At 44.6% G+C, this 18,855-nt stretch overlaps 1 protein-coding gene across 1 annotated transcript in view; it reads left to right on the forward strand.

The window, feature by feature from the left end:
* Window positions 1-10,625: 10,625 nt before the first annotated feature.
* CCDC138 (coiled-coil domain containing 138) overlaps window positions 10,626-18,855 on the forward strand; it is a 138,497-nt gene continuing 130,267 nt past the window's right edge. The window contains exon 1 of the mRNA XM_033949941.1: window positions 10,626-10,799. Within this exon, the coding sequence (XP_033805832.1) occupies window positions 10,695-10,799 (105 nt within the window). The 5' untranslated portion in view covers window positions 10,626-10,694. The remainder of the gene's footprint in view (window positions 10,800-18,855) is intronic.

The following is an 18,855-nucleotide window of genomic DNA, read 5'->3' on the forward strand; positions in this document are numbered from 1 at the left end:
TCATATTGTAAAGTTGTCTTAAAAAGATAAAGGCAGGATTTTTTGCTTATGTGTCAAAAACCAATCAACTCAAGTTAACTGTTGTGTGTGGAATGCAGAACAAAGCAAATTGGACAAATCAGATGGATCTTCACATTCCTAATCTATCATCATATGCTTTCTAGAGATCTGCAATTTAAACACATGGGGTTTTGTTTTTTTTTAATCTGGAAGTTTTCATCTACTTTTGTACTTCCAGCTCAGTTGGAAATAGGGCTAGGATTTGGTGTCATGAGCCTTTATATACGGCACCTGAAGAATTTTTCCTTATTGTTTACATCTCTCCTTTTTCCTGTAGCACAATATATCTAAGCTAGATACTTTTGTTGGGGGAGGAATTACAATCTTTTGGAAAAGCAGTTTATAATTAGAAATTTGCACAATGGACTCAAGCCATGCACCAGGGCTCCTACAGGAACCTTTCAATCTTGGGTTCTGAATTTGACCACTAGGGGCCATCCTTGCACAAGGACCACAACTGTCTTCACCATGGGGCTGTGAAATCTGCTTCTAGAATACCCTGCCTCAGCTGACTTACAGGACAGGGGATCTGATGGAAATTCTCTAAAGGGATCATCTGCATGGCATTATGTAGCAAGGCCACTTACTGGCTTATTTTTAAAATAAAAAGAATAACTAGTAATGTATTCAAATTTTCTTAAGTGGTTTTATTTCCATTAACTTGAATATTTTAATAAATGTCTAAAATTTGGGAATTGAGTAATGGAATGATTAGTTTGTATGGTTATTGAATTTTGATTTGAGTCCCAAGTGGCAGGGAAAGGTATAATCTACTCCCGCACTACAGCTGACATTCTTGTTCCTCACTACTCATTCCACAGACCCACTTCACCTTGGTATCTTTGGTTAAAAAATAAATTTACTGGGTAATTATAACTTAAAATCATAAGTTCATTTGTTAACTTAGGGACCAATGCAGAAAGCAGTGCAGTAGAGCCACTGATTGCATGGCTTCTACTGTAAGCTTTCTGGAAAAAATTGCCTGCAGTATTCAGTAAATGTGCAAATTACTGCTATGTTAAAATTGCAGGAGTAATCTACAGCTCATTAAAAAATGTCATCCTTCCAGTGTGTCAGCAGTAATTGGCTTATGCTCTGAGAGGCTGGGTGACATGCCTTTTTTTAAAATATCACCACCATATTTCCTGATTTCCCTCCTCTCCCCACACCTCCCTGTGATGATAAAAAGCACTTGCATAACCTCACTGTCCTTTCCCCTGACTTAACTTATAAAACAACAAAAAAAAAAAATAGTCTGATATTTAGTGCATCCCCAACTTATTTGATATCTCGAGTGCTCATAACCCTTTCCCAAGCGCCCCCCTCCCTTCCGAAATGTACTTTAAAAGAGGGAGAAGGGATGGCCTCCCACTTCTGTCTCTAGAGCCACCATCTTGAAAAATGACAGTGCCTAGCTTTATACAGTGGGATGCACTAGGTTGGTAGGATAAGTCTTCAATATAAAGGATGCTTTTCCATTATTGGTAATTGGATGGAGCTTATCAAATAAGAGAAAGATACCCTTATATTGCAGATTGACTCTACCCAGTGAATCCCAGGATGCACTACATAGTTAGGAGCCACCATTTGTTAAGATAGTACTGCCAGAGGCATCGTTCCTCTTTTAAAGTACATCTCAAGAGGTTTGGGGAATGGGATAGAGGAGTACTAGACACTGGAGACCATTTTAAATAAGTTGGGAGAAGGGGGTGGTGGTACACCAGACAGTAGGCACGTTATTTTCAGTAAGTTGGAGGGGTCCAGTTGGGTCAGCAGGGGAAGGGATATCAGGTCAATGTAGATCATAACACTCTTTATGCTGCCTCAGACCTGGTGGTAGGTTTCTTGCATTGTGCCCCCATGGTAAACAGCAGAGCACAGCCTTGTGTTGATGCTGGGTAACTAATAGGCTCTTTAGCATACATTTTAATATGCTATGTGATGTTGTCTACTACTGGAGTAAACTTTAGTACAAAACCCTTTTTACATACAGCAGCCATTAATGAGCAGGTAAACTGTTCACTGTGTACTGCAGGCCAATGTACCTTCTGCATCAGCCTTTCAGTTTTCTAAGTAGGGCAAGGAAATTGTATTAAGCTTCTCTAATAGAAACTTCAGGACTCGGGGATTCTTCCTCATAAAGCAGCTCTCCTCTCTGTGTCTGTATATGGCCGTTTGGTGGAGGATGGGCTTGGGTGGGCTTCAATGGCTGGAGTAGGTTTTAACGGAGATTTTGGCAGTTGGAACCCAAGTACAGTACCGGGTAGAGCTTTGGATTCTTGCCCAGAAATAGCTAAGAAGAAAAAATTTAAAATAAAAATTTAAATTGAATCAGGTTGGACAGGCTGGATGGACCATTTGGGTCTTTATCTGCCATCATCTACTATGTTACTATGTAATATTCTCTTAGTCTCTGAATCTGTGGAATAATTGAGTTGATGCCACAGTATGACTCAGTTATGGGCCAGATCTCTTCTTGGTTCCTTAGATTTATTTATATTTTGTCTAATTCCTTTGCACTAGTACAGTTCCTCTTCTTTCATAAGAATAGTCTTACTGGGTCAGACCAATAGTCCATCAAGCCCAGTAGCCCATTCTCACAGTGGCCAATCCAGGTCATTAGTACCTGGCAAAAACCCAAAGAGTGGCAACATTCCATGCTACTGAACTAGGGAAGCAGTGGCTTCCCCAGTGTCTTTCTCAATAACAGACTATGGACTTTTCCTCCAGGAAATTGTCCAAACCTTTCTTAAAACCAGCTAAGCTATCTGCTTTTACTACAATCTCTGGCAACGCGTTCCAGAGCTTAACTACTCCGAGTGAAAAAAAATATTTTTTTCCTTTTGGTTTCCCTGTAACTTAAAGTATCCACTAGTCTTTGTAGTTTTTGACGGAGCGAAAAATCAATCCACTTGTACCCATTCTACTACACTCAGGATTTTGTAGCCTTTATCATATTTCCCCTCAGCCATCTCTTTTCTAAGCTGAAGAACCCTAACCTTTTTAGTCTTTCTTCATAAAAGAGGATGCCTCTTTATTATCTTGGTCGCTCTTCTTTGAACCTTTTCTAGTTCCGTTATGTCTTTCTTGAGATGAGGAGACCCGAATTGAACACAATACTCCAGGTGAGGTCGCACAATGGAGCGATACAAAGGCATTATAACATTCTTACTCTTGTTAATCATCCCTTTATTTGTTATCATTAAACTTTTTATTGATTTATAATTTTTCGCAAGTGGTACACTTGTTTCAGAAATATAGAACACAAAATGTAAAGAAGGAAAAGAAAAACATCATTAGTGGTATACAGCTTATTGTCTTTCTTAGACCACAAATTACCAGGAAGATCCATTAGTCAGAGAAAATAAAAGAAAACTGATTAGCGGAAAGCTGACTATGCTTAACAACCCCATAATTCTTAAATCCAGCTGATCACATCTAATCTCCTAAGATCTTTTTAAGGTCCAAGAAGGCTCTCAATTGTGATGATAAAAAGAAAGTGTACTTAGTCCCAAGGGAACGAATCAAACATTTGCAGGGATATGCTAAGAAATAAGATGCCCCAGTTCCTTTGTTTCTTTACGCAGAGAAAGAAATTATTTTCTGCGATCCTGTGTTATCTTGGATACATCCGGATAAATCCAGATTCTTTGTCCAGAAAAATCTTGATACGAATTCCAAAAGTAAAGTTTCATGATAATGATTTAAATCTTTTTCAAACACAAAGGAGACTAGAAGGGTCCCCCTTTCCTTTACATCGAAGAGGGATTCCTCCAAAATTGCAGTCAAATCTTTTTGTACCAACAAGTTCCCTACTTCAGCAGCCTTAGGTTAGTAGGAATATAATATATTTTGTTAAAAGGAGGAATAGCTTGTTGTGGAATTTTAAGAATCTCCAATAAGTATTTTTTGAAATAGTCATAGGCATTTAAAGCTGGTGATTTTGGGAAATTTAGTACTCATAAGTTTAGTCTCCTATTACACTTCTCAAATTGTTCCAGTTTGGAGTGAACATGAATTTTATCTCTGACCAGGGTTGTTGTTATATATTTTAAATCTTTTAATTCAACTTTAACAGATATTAATTGTTCAGCAGAGTCATGTTTGATCAGTTCTATAGTTTTTGACAAATTGTCTACTTTCTTTGAAAGGCTAAGTACCTCTTGTGTCGATTCAGTTAACTTGCTGTCAAGCCTCTGTAGAACCTGCCAAATGATCTCCAGAGTTACCACTAAAGGGGACAAAGGCAGCAGTACATTCGCTGCAGGTCCCAAGGCTGTTTGCTCAATAGTCTCTGAGAGTGCTCCTCCCTCTAGGCTCAGCTCCAGATCAGCGACTTCCGCTCCTAAAGCCCCTGCCAGGGCAACCTGTGCTGACATCGGACACTGTGGTGCGCTAGAATGCGGAGGGGACCGATATTTCATGCCCCAAGAGGCTGGACGCTCCATCATCCGAACCTACAGCGGGGCCCTCGTTGCGGGGCGGGGTTGAAAGCTGACTCAGAAATCTCTCGAGGGTTTGTTGTTGCACCGGCGTGGAGGTTCTGAGCTGCAAGGGAACTGACCTCAGAAGTCCCTTCCTTTTAGTATATGGCATCGTGTAAGAAAGAAAACGCTGCGAAAAACAAATGCGGTGTTAAAAGGCAAGCAAGGAATTTGCCGGCTCCACAGGAGATGTAAGAGAGCCAGACTAGCATGTAGCCATTTTGGATCCTCTGGACTCTAATCATCCCTTTTTTTAATAATTCCCAACATCTTGTTTGCTTTTTTGGCCACCGCACATTGGGAAGAAGGTTTTATCGTATTGTCTATGATGGCCCCCAAGGTGGACCCCAGCATCCGATAACTGTGATTCGGGTTATTCTTCCTAATGTGCATCACTTTGCATTTGTTCACATTAATTTTGTCTGCCACTTGGACATCCAGTCTTCCAATTTCCTAAGGTCTGCCTGCAATTTTTCTCAATCTGCATGCGTTCTAACAACTTTGAATAATCTGCAAATTTAATCACCTCACTCATTTCAATTTCCAGATCATCTATAAAAATAATATGCTAAGCGCGCATGTGCACTCTTATCCCGTGTTCCCTGAGATCTGTTGGGATGTGCCGGCAGAGTGCGCATGCGCGCGTCGAAGGACCGGCCAGGTAACACACCGTGACTCCCCCGCCGCCGACCCTACCTGGCACACTACTAACATGCTGCGACTCCGCCCCCCCCCCCCGACTCTACCCGCCACACCAGAAACCCCCGTTGTCCCTCCCAGTCGACCTTCCCACCGCTACACGGCCAACAAACCTCGCAGCTCCAGCAGTGTCCCAGGCACACTAAACAAGCTACTTCGGCTCTTCTACTGGCCTAATTTCCTCTGCCGCGTAACTGATGATGTCATCAGGGATGCGGCAGAGGAAATTAGGCCTGTAGAAGGGGGGTTAAAAACATGCTGCTCAGGGGGATGGGAGGCAGGCAGACTGGCATGAAGGGGTGAGGGGGTTTCAATGGAAGGGGGATGTGAGGGAGGGAGGCAGGCAGGATGGGGTGTTCAATTGAAGGCAGGCATCAGAGAGGGGTGGGGGTTTTTCATTGCAAACATGCTCAGGGGGATGGGAGGCAGACAGGCAGGCGTGGGGGGTTTCAATGGAAACATGCTGCTCAGGGGGATGGGAGGCAGGCAAGCTGGCATCGGGGTGGGGGTGGGACAAAGTCTGGAAGATAATGACAAGGGGGCACTAAGGACAAAGAAATGGGCACTGAGGGCACTAAGGACATAGGATGCACTGAGGGCACTAAGCAGGACAGGCACTGGGGGCACTAAGGACATTAAGGACACACGCTGGCGCTGGGGCACTAAGGACACAGTACGCAGGCACTGGGGGCACTAAGGACATGGGAAGAAGGCACTGGAGGCATTATGGACACAGGAAGGAGGTAATGGGGGCACTAAGGACATAGGAAGAGGTACTAAGGACATGGGAAGGAGGCACTAGGGACACTATGGACATAAGGGGCACTAAGGACATAGGGAGAGATACAGAGAAAAAATGACAGGCTGCGTGCAAGGAGAGAGAGACAAAGAGAAAAAAAACCCAGACAGACATCTACCGTATTTGCCGGCGTATAAGACGACTGGGCGTATAAGACGACCCCCCAACTTTTACAGTTAAAATATAGAGTTTGTTATATACTCGCCGTATAAGACTACCCCTTCTTCCGCACACCTTCTGCACAACAAATAAAACTTAAAAGAACATCAGAATTTATTTCAACAATTTTAATTCAAATGTTTATGACATGCAGGTACTTAACAGGAAAACTGTTATAAGGCTGTATATCATCAAACATGTACGGTAAACATTAAACTTAATTCACTAAAGCTGAATAGAACAATAAACCCATGGGAGCTGCCATGCTATTTGTTTTCTAAACTGTTAACCAAACTGAAACTGTCAATGATAGAAGGAAGATAGCAAGTGCCGGGCAAGTCCCTAGCAAGTTTGCTGGCATGACAGTTTCCCTTTAAAAGCCTTCAAAAGCCTCCTGTTCGTCATCTGATTCTAAAAGTTCATCAATGACATCTTGTGGTACAGTTGCAAGGCAGTCATCATATGGATCTGGTAATTCCGTATCAGATGGTGTGGCCTCAGCTTCCTCTTCATCGTTCCACAAGTAGTCGTCCTCCATACCATCTAATGAATTTGATATGCCACACTTCTTGAAACACTTGATTACTGTTTGTGCATCAATGTCATTCCAGGCTTTTATGACAAATTGGCACAAAACGTTCAACTGTGGAGCACGCATATTTCCTCCTTTTGTGTAAGACTTTTCGCCGCTAACCATCCATTCATTCCACTGTTCTCGAATGCGATCTTTAAACGGCTTGTTTAGGCACACATCCAGTGGCTGAACCAATGATGTCAATCCTGCAGGAATAACTGCCACATCTGTCTTTAGTCTTGCAAGCCTTTCCTTGGTGGTGGGAGTTAAATGAGCCCTGAACATATCCCACACAAGTAGACTTCGTTTTGCAATTAGACCACCTGGTCGTCTGCTCCATACATTATCCAGCCATAGTTTTACACTCTCTTCATCCATCCAGCCTTTTTCATTCACATGTACAAAACAACCAGCAGGGAACTTGAGTTTTGGCATTGTTTTCCTTTTAAAAATAATCATTGGTTTCAGTTTGTTGCCATCAGCTGTGCATGCTAGTACCACTGTAAAACTGGACTTCTCATGTCCTGTTGTTTTAATCAAAATAGTTTTTTCACCTTTTTGATGGACAGTTTTATTTCCAATCATATCAAAATTCATTGGAGTTTCATCCATATTTCCAATACTACTTAATGCGTAGCCATGTTTAGTGCGCACTTTTATTATGTAGCGATGGAAACTCCACTTTGTTATCCAGATCTGCAGGTAATTTTTGGGCAATTTTTGTCTTCTGCCTTAGTACCATATTATGCCTTGCCATGAATCTACTACACCAGGATATAGTGGCCTTAAAATTGTTGCTGTGATCTGGGTTAGATTTGGCCCACTGAAGTGCAAACAATCGTATTTTGTTTCGTGTCACTACATTACCGTTTTGGCGATGCTCATTCACCATGTCTGCCACATGTTTCTCAAGTTCTGGCCAGTGTGCGGTGCCTCTTCTTAATGCACACTTACCCCTTGGCATACTCTTCAATGCTTTTTCATTTGATTTCCAGTCCCGAACCATCTTTTCAGTTACTCCATAATGTCTTGCAGCAGCACAATTATTATGTTCCATGGCAAAGTTTACAACTTTAAGTTTAAAACTTGCTTCATATTTCGTTCTTTTTGCTGGGGCCATAATAGAGTTGATAGGGGTTTGACTGCTGGACATTTTCTATACTGTACACGGTACTTTATCAGTACTATAGTTGCACTATGTATTTTATTACACACTGCCTTTAATGTAAACTGTAAAATTGCAGGACATCAATGGGACAGGAGTGCCAGCCCTACACAGCCATACACAGCGGCACGCCTCCTGCTCGCCCCCGCAACTTCCTTAAGGGCTAGACTCCACACACGGCCGCATGTGCGAGAGACGTAGTAAAGAGAAAAGGAGTGGGGCCAGAGCGCCGCTGCTTCCCGCTGCGCAGGATGAAGGAGCTGGCACCCTTGTCACACTGATGTCCCGCCATGGCCCCGCTGATGTCCCGGCAGGTTTACTAGTACCGTAAGCACCGTAAGGAGGTAAGGAAGGAGATGTTAGGGCATGTAAAGTAAGGGCATGTAAACAGTACCCGGCGTATAAGACGACCCCCGACTTTGGGGAGGATTTTAAGGTACTGAAAAGTCGTCTTATACGCCGGCAAATACGGTACTCTAGCACCCGTTAATGTAACGGGCTTAAAGACTAGTTTATAAATAACTAAATAGCACCGGTCCCAGTACAGATCCCTGTGGCACTCCACTATTTACTCTCCTCCATTGAGAAAAATGACCATTTACCCTAACCTCTGTCTCTATCTGATAACAATTCCTAATCCACAACTGAACTTTGCTACCTATCCCATGACTCTTTAATTTTCTCAGGAGCCTTTCATTAGGAACTTTGTCAAAAGCTTTCTGAAAATCTAGATACACTATATCAACTGGCTATCCTTTATCCACATGTTTATTCACACCTTCAAAGAAGTCAAGCAAATTGGTGAGGCAAGATCTCCTTAGCTGAACCCATGCTGACTCTATCTCATTAAATCATGTTTGTCTGTGTACCAGAATTTTATTTTTTATAATTGTTTCCACAATTTTGTGTGGCACTAATGTCAGGCATTATGGTCTGTAATTTCCCAGATCTCCCCTGGAACACTTTATAAAAATTGGCGTAACATTGGCTACCCTCCAAATCTTCAGGTACTACAGACGATTTTAGCGACAGGTTACAGATCACTAATAGCAGGTCAGCAATTTCATGTTTGGGTTCTTTTAGTACCCTCAAATGTATACCACCTGGTCCAGTTGATTTATCACTTTTTAACTTGTTGATTTGGCTTAGTACATCTTCCAAATTCACAGAGATTTCTTTCTGTTCCTCCACCTCATCACCCTTGAAAACTATTTCTGGTTCAGGTAGATCTCTTACATCATCTTCCATAAAGACTTTAGAACATAAGAATAGGCTTACTGGGTCAGTCCAATGATCCATCAAGCCCAGTAGCCTGTTCTCACGATGGCCAATCCAGGTCACTAATATCTGCCCAAAACCCAAGGAGTAGCCATATTCAATGCTACCGATTCAGAGCGAGCAGTGGCTTCCTCTTGACTATGGTCTTTTCCTCTAGGAACTTGTCCAAACCTTTCTTAAAACCAGCTATGCTATCCGCTCTTATCACAACCTCTGGCAATGCATTTCAGAACTTAACTATTCTCTGAGTGAAAAAAAATTTCCTCCTATTGATTTTAAAAGTATTTCCCTATAACTTCGAGTGTCCCCTAGTCTTTGTAATTTCCTAAGGTCTGCCTGCAATTTTTCACAATCCACATGGGTTTTAACAACTTTTAACAATTTAGTGTCATCTTCAAATTTAATCACCTCACTCGTTCCAATTTCCAGATCATTTATAAATAAGTTAAATAGCACCAGTCCCAGTACAATGACCATGTTTCCTTGAAAATAAGACATTGTCTTAAATAAATTTTGGGCCCAAAAAATGCACTAGGACTTCCTCTCCTCCACCCCAATTCTTCCTCTTTACCCCCCCCCCCCCCATATGTGCAGCATCTTTCTTCCCCTCTCACCCATCCCCTCATGCAGCAGCTTTCTATCCCCCTGTGCAGCAGAACCCCCACCGCACCTCATACTGTGAGACTGACATACCTCTGCTCGGAGGCCTCTGAAAGCAGCAGGGGTGGGGGTTGCTGAATCGAGTCCAATTTTTTCAGCACATCAGGCAGCACCAGTGTTAGGTTTGGAATTGGGAGTGTCATATGGGGGGGTGTTCGGGGGTCAATCTTAACGAGGGCTTATTTTTGGGGTAGGGCTTATATTAGGAGTATCTTTAAAAATCATGCTAGAGCTTATTTTCGGGATAGGTCTTATTTTCTGGGGAACAGGGTAGTACTATTATGGGGCGGAGGTTTCGGGTAAAGGAGGAATTTCTATTTGCCTGATAGTGTCCTTCTGGCTTGCGTCCTGTGTACATAACCAGCCACAGGATGAAATGTGGGGAAGGGGCGGGGGTCATGTGTCCTCTTTTCGACTTCAACAATATGGTAACCCTACACAAAACCACAGAAAACAAGTGTGCAAATAATATGTTGACACTTGGAGTGGCAAGTCATTTTTTTTTTTTCAGACTGGCACGTGCGCTCTTCCACCAGACAGCTACCGAACAACCCAACCAGCCCGAAATCTGCTCAACATCTCTGGACAAGCAGACGCTGAATGGCTCAAACCACGAGTATCAGTCCAGCATATCTCCTTCAATGCCAAATATCAACGCCTTTTCACGTCCAACCCATTTTTGAAGCTGCCCCGCACAGTTTTCCTTCTATAGCGTCCCGCCCCCCTCTGACGCGACTTCCTGTTTCCGGCGGAGCGGGACGTCTAAAGCGTCTTGGTCTCTCTGGAGACTGTGTGAGTGGGCTGCTAGCGGTAATAATGACGAAGGAGCGAGGGTGTGAGGCGTTAGACCTTACTTTCGAGCGCTTGAAGCGCAGGTACCTGCGTGATGGAAGTGAGGAGGAGGAGGAGGAAGAAGAAGAGGTCAGTAGGGTTGGTTAGTCCAACTGCTCAGGAGTTTTGTCTCCCGCAGAAAAGATGCTTTCGATTAAGGAGCATGAGATAATTCCGAGAGGAAATTTCTTCACGTCCCATGCACAGCTTCAGGAGTTTTATTACTAAACAAAATTACATCGAATTGCTCAAATGATTGGCATCAATACATCCTCCTTCCATACCTAATTGTAGCAGAGGGTTTGTACACACAGGGCTCAGTATTTCTGCGGCACTAGGGTTTGTGCAAAGGTTTTAGATACCCTAGGCTACGATCCCATTATTGAGGATACAGAGGGGCCATGTCAATTTTATTGCACAGGTTTGAGTACAGGTGTTAGTTAACCTGTGTGCAGATCCTGACTGAAACCAGGATCTTCGGTTCCAACTGTAACCGAAGTTGGAAAAGAAACTGCCTAACCTCTTCTCAAGCCACACTTTCCACTGCAGCAGCTCCTCCCTCTTGAGCTCCTCACCGTGGCAGCCCTTTCCTTGTCTTTTAATTGGTGGGTATTCGAGTGTCGAAGAAACCCCACTTGTTCTTACGCCTGCTTCAGCACATAGCCATCCTTGAAAATGTTTCTGGGAAAGTCTCTGGTGTCAGTCTTTTGAGGTCTTAGTAATCATCTTGAGAATGGAATCAGTACAAGCAAGAGCAATCATACACTTTTGCCCATGCCAGGTCTATACTTAAGATGGCTGCTGGGACCTTGAGCGGTAGTCTTGCAAACCATTTTCCGGGTTGGACGTGAGTAGGAGTGAGTGGGAACAATAATGTGCCCACTGCCTACCAACAAAAGGTAGACCCCAGAAATGACTGCTGCTGGAAAGAAGAGCTTGGAAGGGGAGAGCTGCAGTCACGATGGGGTGCAGCTGCTGCTGGGTGAACTTGGGAGAGATTGCTGTTGCCAGCAGGCTCATCTTCTACTGGGAGAAGGAAAATGCACTGGCATTATCAGCTGAAACCTGAATCCAAATATGAATTTTGGGTTAAAATTCAGTCAGCCTTTGCACATGTTGGCTGTATGTTTATGCACTTCTTTATAATCAATGTATATGAAACCAATAATTATTCCATGGCACACAGAGAAGGAAACAGTGACTTTTGATGTGCACTTACTGCAAGATTTTTCCCCAGGTTCAGGGCAACACCCGGATCTGACCCCAACATAAGAATAGCCTTACTGGGTCAGACCAATGGTCCATCAAGCCCAGTAGCCCGTTCTCACGGTGGCCAAACCAGTTCACTAGTACCTGGCCAAAACCCAAGGAGTAGCAATATTCCATGCTATCAATCCAGAGCAAGCAGTGGCTTCCCCCATTTCTTTCTCACCCTTCTCCCTAAAATGTACAAAATAAAAAAAAAGTTCCTTGGTGTCTAATAGCACTGTTTACTCCTTGAGCTGAACCTATAATCCTAGTGTCAAGCAGCAACCTTTGCCTTGCTCCCCCTTTAAGAAGCAGGAATGATATGAGGAGTGTTCAATAATTTATCTATCTCTGTAGGAAAAAAGTTTTCAAAAAAAATTTTGTTTTACTTTTCAATATAGTCCCCTGATAGCTCCCTACAAAAAAAAGAGGGTTGGCGACAATGAGTTTGGAATGGTTCAGAGCACTTTCAAGTCAACGGAGATGTCTGCTGATCTGGTCATGTTCTGCTACTGCATGGCTGGTCAGCGGTGGCCCAGTGTCAGGCAGTTCAACTTTGGTGGAGTTTGGGTGGGAGCATACCTGAGTGTAGCAGCCTGCTTAAAGAGGCCACAGTCTGCTCCCATTTTTGTTGTAGCTGCAATTAATATGCTGGTCTTCATTTGCAGTGGGGCCAGTATTCTTGATATGCAATTCACCCTGGTTTCTCTTATTGGGCACATGTTCATTCTTTGGTTGGCAGATGTTCTTCTGGGGGGTCAGGGTGGTAATCCATTGAACCTTGGCTTAGGCTACTGCTGGAGTTCTCAGCCTCTGGCCTTGGGTCTATCATGTTGGAAACCATAGTGGCTCTGCTCCAGGAGCTGCTTCCTAATGGTCACCCGTACCGCACCCCCAATCCTTAATCTTAGTCCAGAGCAGGAGTTATCATTCTGGTTCTTGATGCATGCTGGAACAGTCAAATTCAGGATATATGTTTTGTTTCCGCTAAGGGAACCTCTGCTTTTGTCAGTACGGATGTTCTAATGACCATGCTGAGGCAGACTATTGGCCCATCTGGCCCAGTGTATGCTTCATATAGGGGCTATTCCAGAGCACAAGGGTCTGGCAGACTCTCAATGTGGCGAGTTGCCATGCTATTGTCTCGGAGCAAGCTGTGATTTTCCCCTTGTCTGTCTCGCAGTCTATGTGCTTTCCTGTATAAGCTTGTCTGGTGATGTCTTCCTGTATGTAGCATCTTTGGTTGGCTATGTCCCCTTATTTCCAGCCTTCCCTGCCTTAGCCATCTTTTTTCCAGATGTGGGGCCCTGGCCTCTCTAGTCTTTCCTTCTCAGGCAGGACTTCGTTCCCCCGTCCTGTGGCTATAGTTCCTCATATCTTGTTTGCTCTATGGCAGCTTTGTTTCTGTCTGAGCTGTAGTGGTACATAAGGATGTTGAAGTCGGCTCCGTCCCTGGACATGGAGCGCCATTGCATTGCTAGACAGTGGATGTTGCGTGCAGCTCCATCCCTGGACATGGAGCGCCTTTGCATTGCTAAACACTGCATGTTGCGTGCAGCTCACCCCTGGACATGGAGCACCATTGCATTGCTAAACACTGGATGTTGCGTGCAGCTCTGGATGTTGAGCACAGTTACATCCCTGGTGTCTGGGTGTTGTGTATAGCACCGTGTCAGGATGTTGACGTAGGGCAGCTCTGGGCTCTATACATTGAGTACAGCTCCATCTTTGCATTGTGGATGTTGGGTGCTACCGCTCCCAATTTTTCAACTTGGTTGCATCTCAGTGCTGCTCTGTTCCAAGAGTAGGGCACAGTTCCTTTCAAGATCTGCTCCATCTCTGTACGTAGAGCAGAGTGGCTTCTCTGGTCTCTGAAGGGGGGGGGGGAGCATGTTACTTCTCTAGCTTCTGGATGGTCTGCATAGCTCCATCCTTGGCTGTAGAGCATGTTAATATTAGAGGACTCTCTATTTCAGGTATAGCTCCATCTCTGGATGATGCTTTTTGGGAGCTTCGATGTTGGGTACAGCTTGATATCAAATTATGGAGCACAGTTACTTCTCTGGACACTGGATGTGGGGCCATTCCCATCTCAGGATGTGCAGCATATTCTTGCTATGACTTCCAGATAGATAGGGCGGCTTCTTATCTGGATGCTGACCACTGTTGCTTCTTGGATCTCGTAGCATGTAGCTTCATATTTTGAAGTGAGCCTCAGTTTTTCTCTGAATACAAAGGTCAACTCTTTCTCCAAGAGTGGTGTGCAACTCTATCACTCCCTATGTTTTCTGGCTGTTCTCTACTTTTGTTAGGATAACCAACTTTAGCCTCTTCATTTAACATGGTGGGCCAGAGGGACAGGGCCCCCATCCTGTCTCAGGGGCATTTCTGCTTTTGGTTTTAGGTTAGAGCTCTCTACTAGCTTAGTTGCAGCTCTCAGGCAGCTGTGGGCCTTTTAGGTCATTTAGAGCCCAGCATCCTCTTGAGCTTTATGGCTTAGGTCTGGGGCTAGCCTACGCTTGTGAATTCAAGCTGTTTTCATCATTGGTTGAGGTTCTTACCCCTTTCTCTGCACTGGGGTGCTGCTCCTTTTCTGTTTATGTGGCCCTCTAGGGCCTGGGGGTTGGGTGTAGGCCTTGTTCATGGGGGTGCTAAGGCTCTTCTTCAGGTTGGATAGACTCTATGCCTCCAATGGAGTCTTCTGTACATCTACGTTTCTGATCAAGCATCGGCCTGGTGGGTCAAACTTTCCCTTGCTGTGGGAGGGGTGGGCATGGGGGCAGCATCCATTCCTAGGGTGGCACTCTATCTTGCTCTATTGGTGTTTCTGCCTTGGTGGCTCTTTGGCTGTTCATGTCCTTGGCTGTAGGCAGGGCACCCATTCCTCTGAATGTCTCCTCTCATGGAAGTTTTGATATACCCTTCGACTGATAATGGTTGATGTAGTGAGCCTGACTTTGGCACTGGAGCTGGACTGTTTTTGTCAGAGGATGTAGTTTCCTGGAGTTAGCAATGCCTGCTCTCTTCCCTGATCCTTTTCTGGGGCATCATGCCTTGATTTCTACGGTTTGTGGTCTGTTATGTGGGGTAGGGTGGGCCTGGATTCATTCCATGCCAAGTGGTCTAATGGTCCCCACAATTATGTTCAGCACAACAAAGAAAAATGGGGAGACCCAATGATTCACAGTGAAAACAATCCTCCGATGAAAACAAAAAACCGTGGATATAGATAAATTATCTCCAGAACATCTATATCCACAGTTTTTTGTTTTTGTCCCTGCAATTGTTTCAGATTTTGTTCAAAATTTGCACAAAGAATAGTCGGCGCACTAAAAGAATTTTCCTAAGATTTTAGATTCCTAACTAGTAAGTCACTATGTGATGTCATTGGAGGTACCTCAAAGCGCTTAGCAGCTAGGGCAAGCTTGCAGCGTCCACTTGAATGCCAGATTTTCATGCCTAAAGATCTTTTTGAATTTTGCAATGAAAGCATTCATGGAGTTAAATTTGCTTTCATCAGCAAAGAGCCAATTGAACAAGAAAGAACATTCCAGAGGAAAGATTCCAGCAAGTCCACACACTAGCAGGAACAAGAGAAAATCATCATTTTTTGCCAGTCAATGAAATGACAGTTCAGGTCAGCAGGGTTTCAAATGATGCAACATAATTTTTAGCCATGATTAGTGACAATGATGTAAAAGGAATTCTAATAGAAGACCTTCAGCCAAGGAAATATATTGCTTGTATTTATGACAGTGTTGGTAACATGTAAAACTTCACCTGAACAGAGAGATACCTTAATAAGCTTTATGCATCCGCATAGCCCAGTAAGTTCCTTTTGCTGGCCTTCAAACAGTGATACTTGCTGGGTTCAGAGCAACATTATTATTGCAGTTACTCCATCAGTTACATCATCTGGTTGGCAGTATAGCTTTCCTGAAATTAATCAGCTGCAGATTAATAAAACTTCTCAAAAGTTCAAGTAGTCCAGATTAATGCAGATTTGGGATCCTAAAAGAGACCCACAAATAGGCTTGGGATCCTGTGGAAAAAAAAACCCCACCCATGGCTGCTGTTGCATGGCTATTGAGCATGGCCCCTATGGACCTACACAACACCTATTTCAGATATATTTTCTAGCCTTGTGATATGTGTGTATCATGGGCCATGTACACAAAATATCCTATACTTTTAAGCAAATTTATATTTCAATAAGGGTTGCCTTGCAAAACAAATAAATATAAATCTTGTAGAGTTAATATTTCCTATTTCAGATGGTATTTGTTACAAAAAGATTCAGGCAGACTCTTTTTTTTTTTTTTTTTTTTTTAAATTGACCCTGAAAATTGTCAAATTTCAGTCCTTGTGTCAATGGTGCAAAATTTGAAGGAATACTCTGATGAAGCTATTCATAAAGAATTGCTGCAAATTTGAAAGTGTGGAGTAGCATAATCAAAAAAAACGTCTAAGTTCCTTTTTGGCCTAAGGCCTTAAACGTTGAAAGTAGAAGCAGGGAAAATGTCCTTAATCAAAAAAAGTCCAAAAGGAGTTTTTTTTTTTTAATAATGGCCTGCCTCTACATTCAGCTGTTTAAACGCCCAGACCACCACTATGTCTACATTTATACCCCCATGACGTCTACACTTATACCCCATAATGAACCAAAAAAACGCCTAAGCCCCAAACATCCAACACAAGGGCTTTTAGGCAAAGGAGGAGCCAGTCCTTCGCCTAAAAGCTGGATTCTGTAACCGGTGTCTGTCAAAAACAACACCAGTTACAGAATCCACACCAAACCCCCCCCCCCCACGACATCGGGGCAAGAGGGAGCTCAAGCCCTCTTGCCCCGCAGCACCCCGACGACATCAGGGCAAGAGGGAGCCCAAGCCCTCTTGTTCCGCAGCACCCTGACATTCCCCGACGACATCGGGGCAAGAGGGAGCCCAAGCCCTCCTGCCCTGGGCACCCCCGGCGCCCCCTGAATATGATCAGGCCAGGAGGGAGCCCAATCCCCCCTGCTCAGGCGGACCCCCACCCCCCCACTACAATACGGGCAGGAGGGATCCCAGGCCCTCCTGCCCTCGACACAACCCCCCCCCCCAACGACCGCCTCCCCGATCGTCCCCACCCCCAATCCCACCCACCATACCTGTAAAATGTTGACCGGACGAACGGGTGCCAAACCTGCCTGTCCAGCAGGCCAGCCGGCTGCAGAATGAGGCCGGATTGGCCCAGGCATCTGAAACCCCGCCCACATCGGGGTGCCGCGGGGCAAGAGTTCTTGGGCTCCCTCTTGCCCCGATGTTGTGTGGGGGGGGGGTGATGTATCGCGGCAGGAGAGATGTCTCATCTCCCCTACCGCGATGCCATCACTCCTCTACCCGAACTGCTGCGACCCAGGGCAGGAGAGATAGGGCATCTCTCCTGCCGCGATCATTGCTGTAGGGGGTAGGCAGGTTACTGTGGCCGCTGAGCTGATCGCAGCAGCCACGATCAGCTCAGTGGCCTCTTTTTCGGCACTTAGACCTGTTTTGACTTCGTCTAAGTCAAAATGTATAAGTGCTGACTAGGCAACCTGCCTAAGGTTTTGGTTATACCTGCTGCACGCCTAGGTGTAGGTCGGCCCACCTCCCGCCCACCATCTGCCTTTTCCCCTCCTCTAAACACGCCTCTTTTCTCTCTGTGCGTTTAGTGGCAGGGGAAAGGCCTAAGTTGGTTTTAGATACATCTAAAACCAGCTTTGATTATGGATACTTGGACGATCAGACTTTTTGATCGTCCAAGTAGCCATTTAGGCCACTTTTTAGACTTTTTTTTTTTTTTTTTTTAATGAACCCCATAGTGTCCAATGCAAGGATAATCTATGATTACAAATCTGAAGTCTGTATCTACTTTTGCTCTGAAGCTATAGCAGCTGATAAACAGGTCGAAATCTGTCATGACAAATTGTGACAAGTTTTAAGGCACGCTTTGAGCAAAAGTTTTAAGTGGGCTTTTGCATCCATGATGCTCGTACTAGCATCAATGAAACTAGCATAAAAAATTGTGCTGGATTGCCAACAATTAGTATTTTTCATCAATTCTTGTTAGCTTTATGAGTAGTTAAAAATGACATTTTATTCACTGCTGTGCATGATGCTACCAGCACCCAGTTAGACAGGGGGGGTGTTTAGCTCAGTGACTATTGCAACTAAGGATATGATATTATCCCAGGACAAGCAGACATGATATTCTCACATGTGGGTGATGTCATCTACGGAGCCCCAGCACGGACAGCTTTTCAAGCAAACTTGATTGAAGTTTCAAGTTTGCTATGCTGCACCACGCATGTGCATGCCTTCTTGCCCACTAGAGGGCGCATCCCCACCTCGTGGTCCTCAGTTCAGTTTTTTCCGCGGAGCCAGAAGCCCTGTGGAAATTGTGCTCTCTCTTTTTTGCCTTCTGACACCGCGTCTGAGTCGTTTTTCTCGGTCGCTGTGCTTGCTTTATTTTTTTATTCGTTCGTGTGTTTGTTAATCGTTGGAAAAAAAAAAAGATTTTTCGTTCGGCTCCGGGGGCTCCCGGTAGCCGCGGCCGCGGGACCTCGTTCCGTTCCCAGCCGTTTTTCGATTTCATGTCCCGTCCTTTGACGGGCTTTAAAAAGTGCACCCGGTGCGATCGGCTACTTTCTCTCACCGATCCCCACCGGTGGTGCTTACTTTGCCTGGGTCCCGAGCACCCCACCGATTCCTGTCCCAGGTGCTCGACTTTTCAGCCAAGAGCTCTCCGCCGCCGTCGTGCCAGAATGGCGGAGCTCTTTGCTGTTGACCCCGCGGAGCAGGCCTCGACGTCAGCCTCGGCTTCGGCCCCGGCCTTGACCTCGGCCTCGCCGAGACATCCTGCTTCCTCGAAACCGAGC

The sequence above is a fragment of the Geotrypetes seraphini genome, chromosome 6, assembly GCF_902459505.1.
Source record: "Geotrypetes seraphini chromosome 6, aGeoSer1.1, whole genome shotgun sequence".
In the NCBI taxonomy this organism is placed as follows: Eukaryota; Metazoa; Chordata; class Amphibia; order Gymnophiona; family Dermophiidae; genus Geotrypetes; species Geotrypetes seraphini.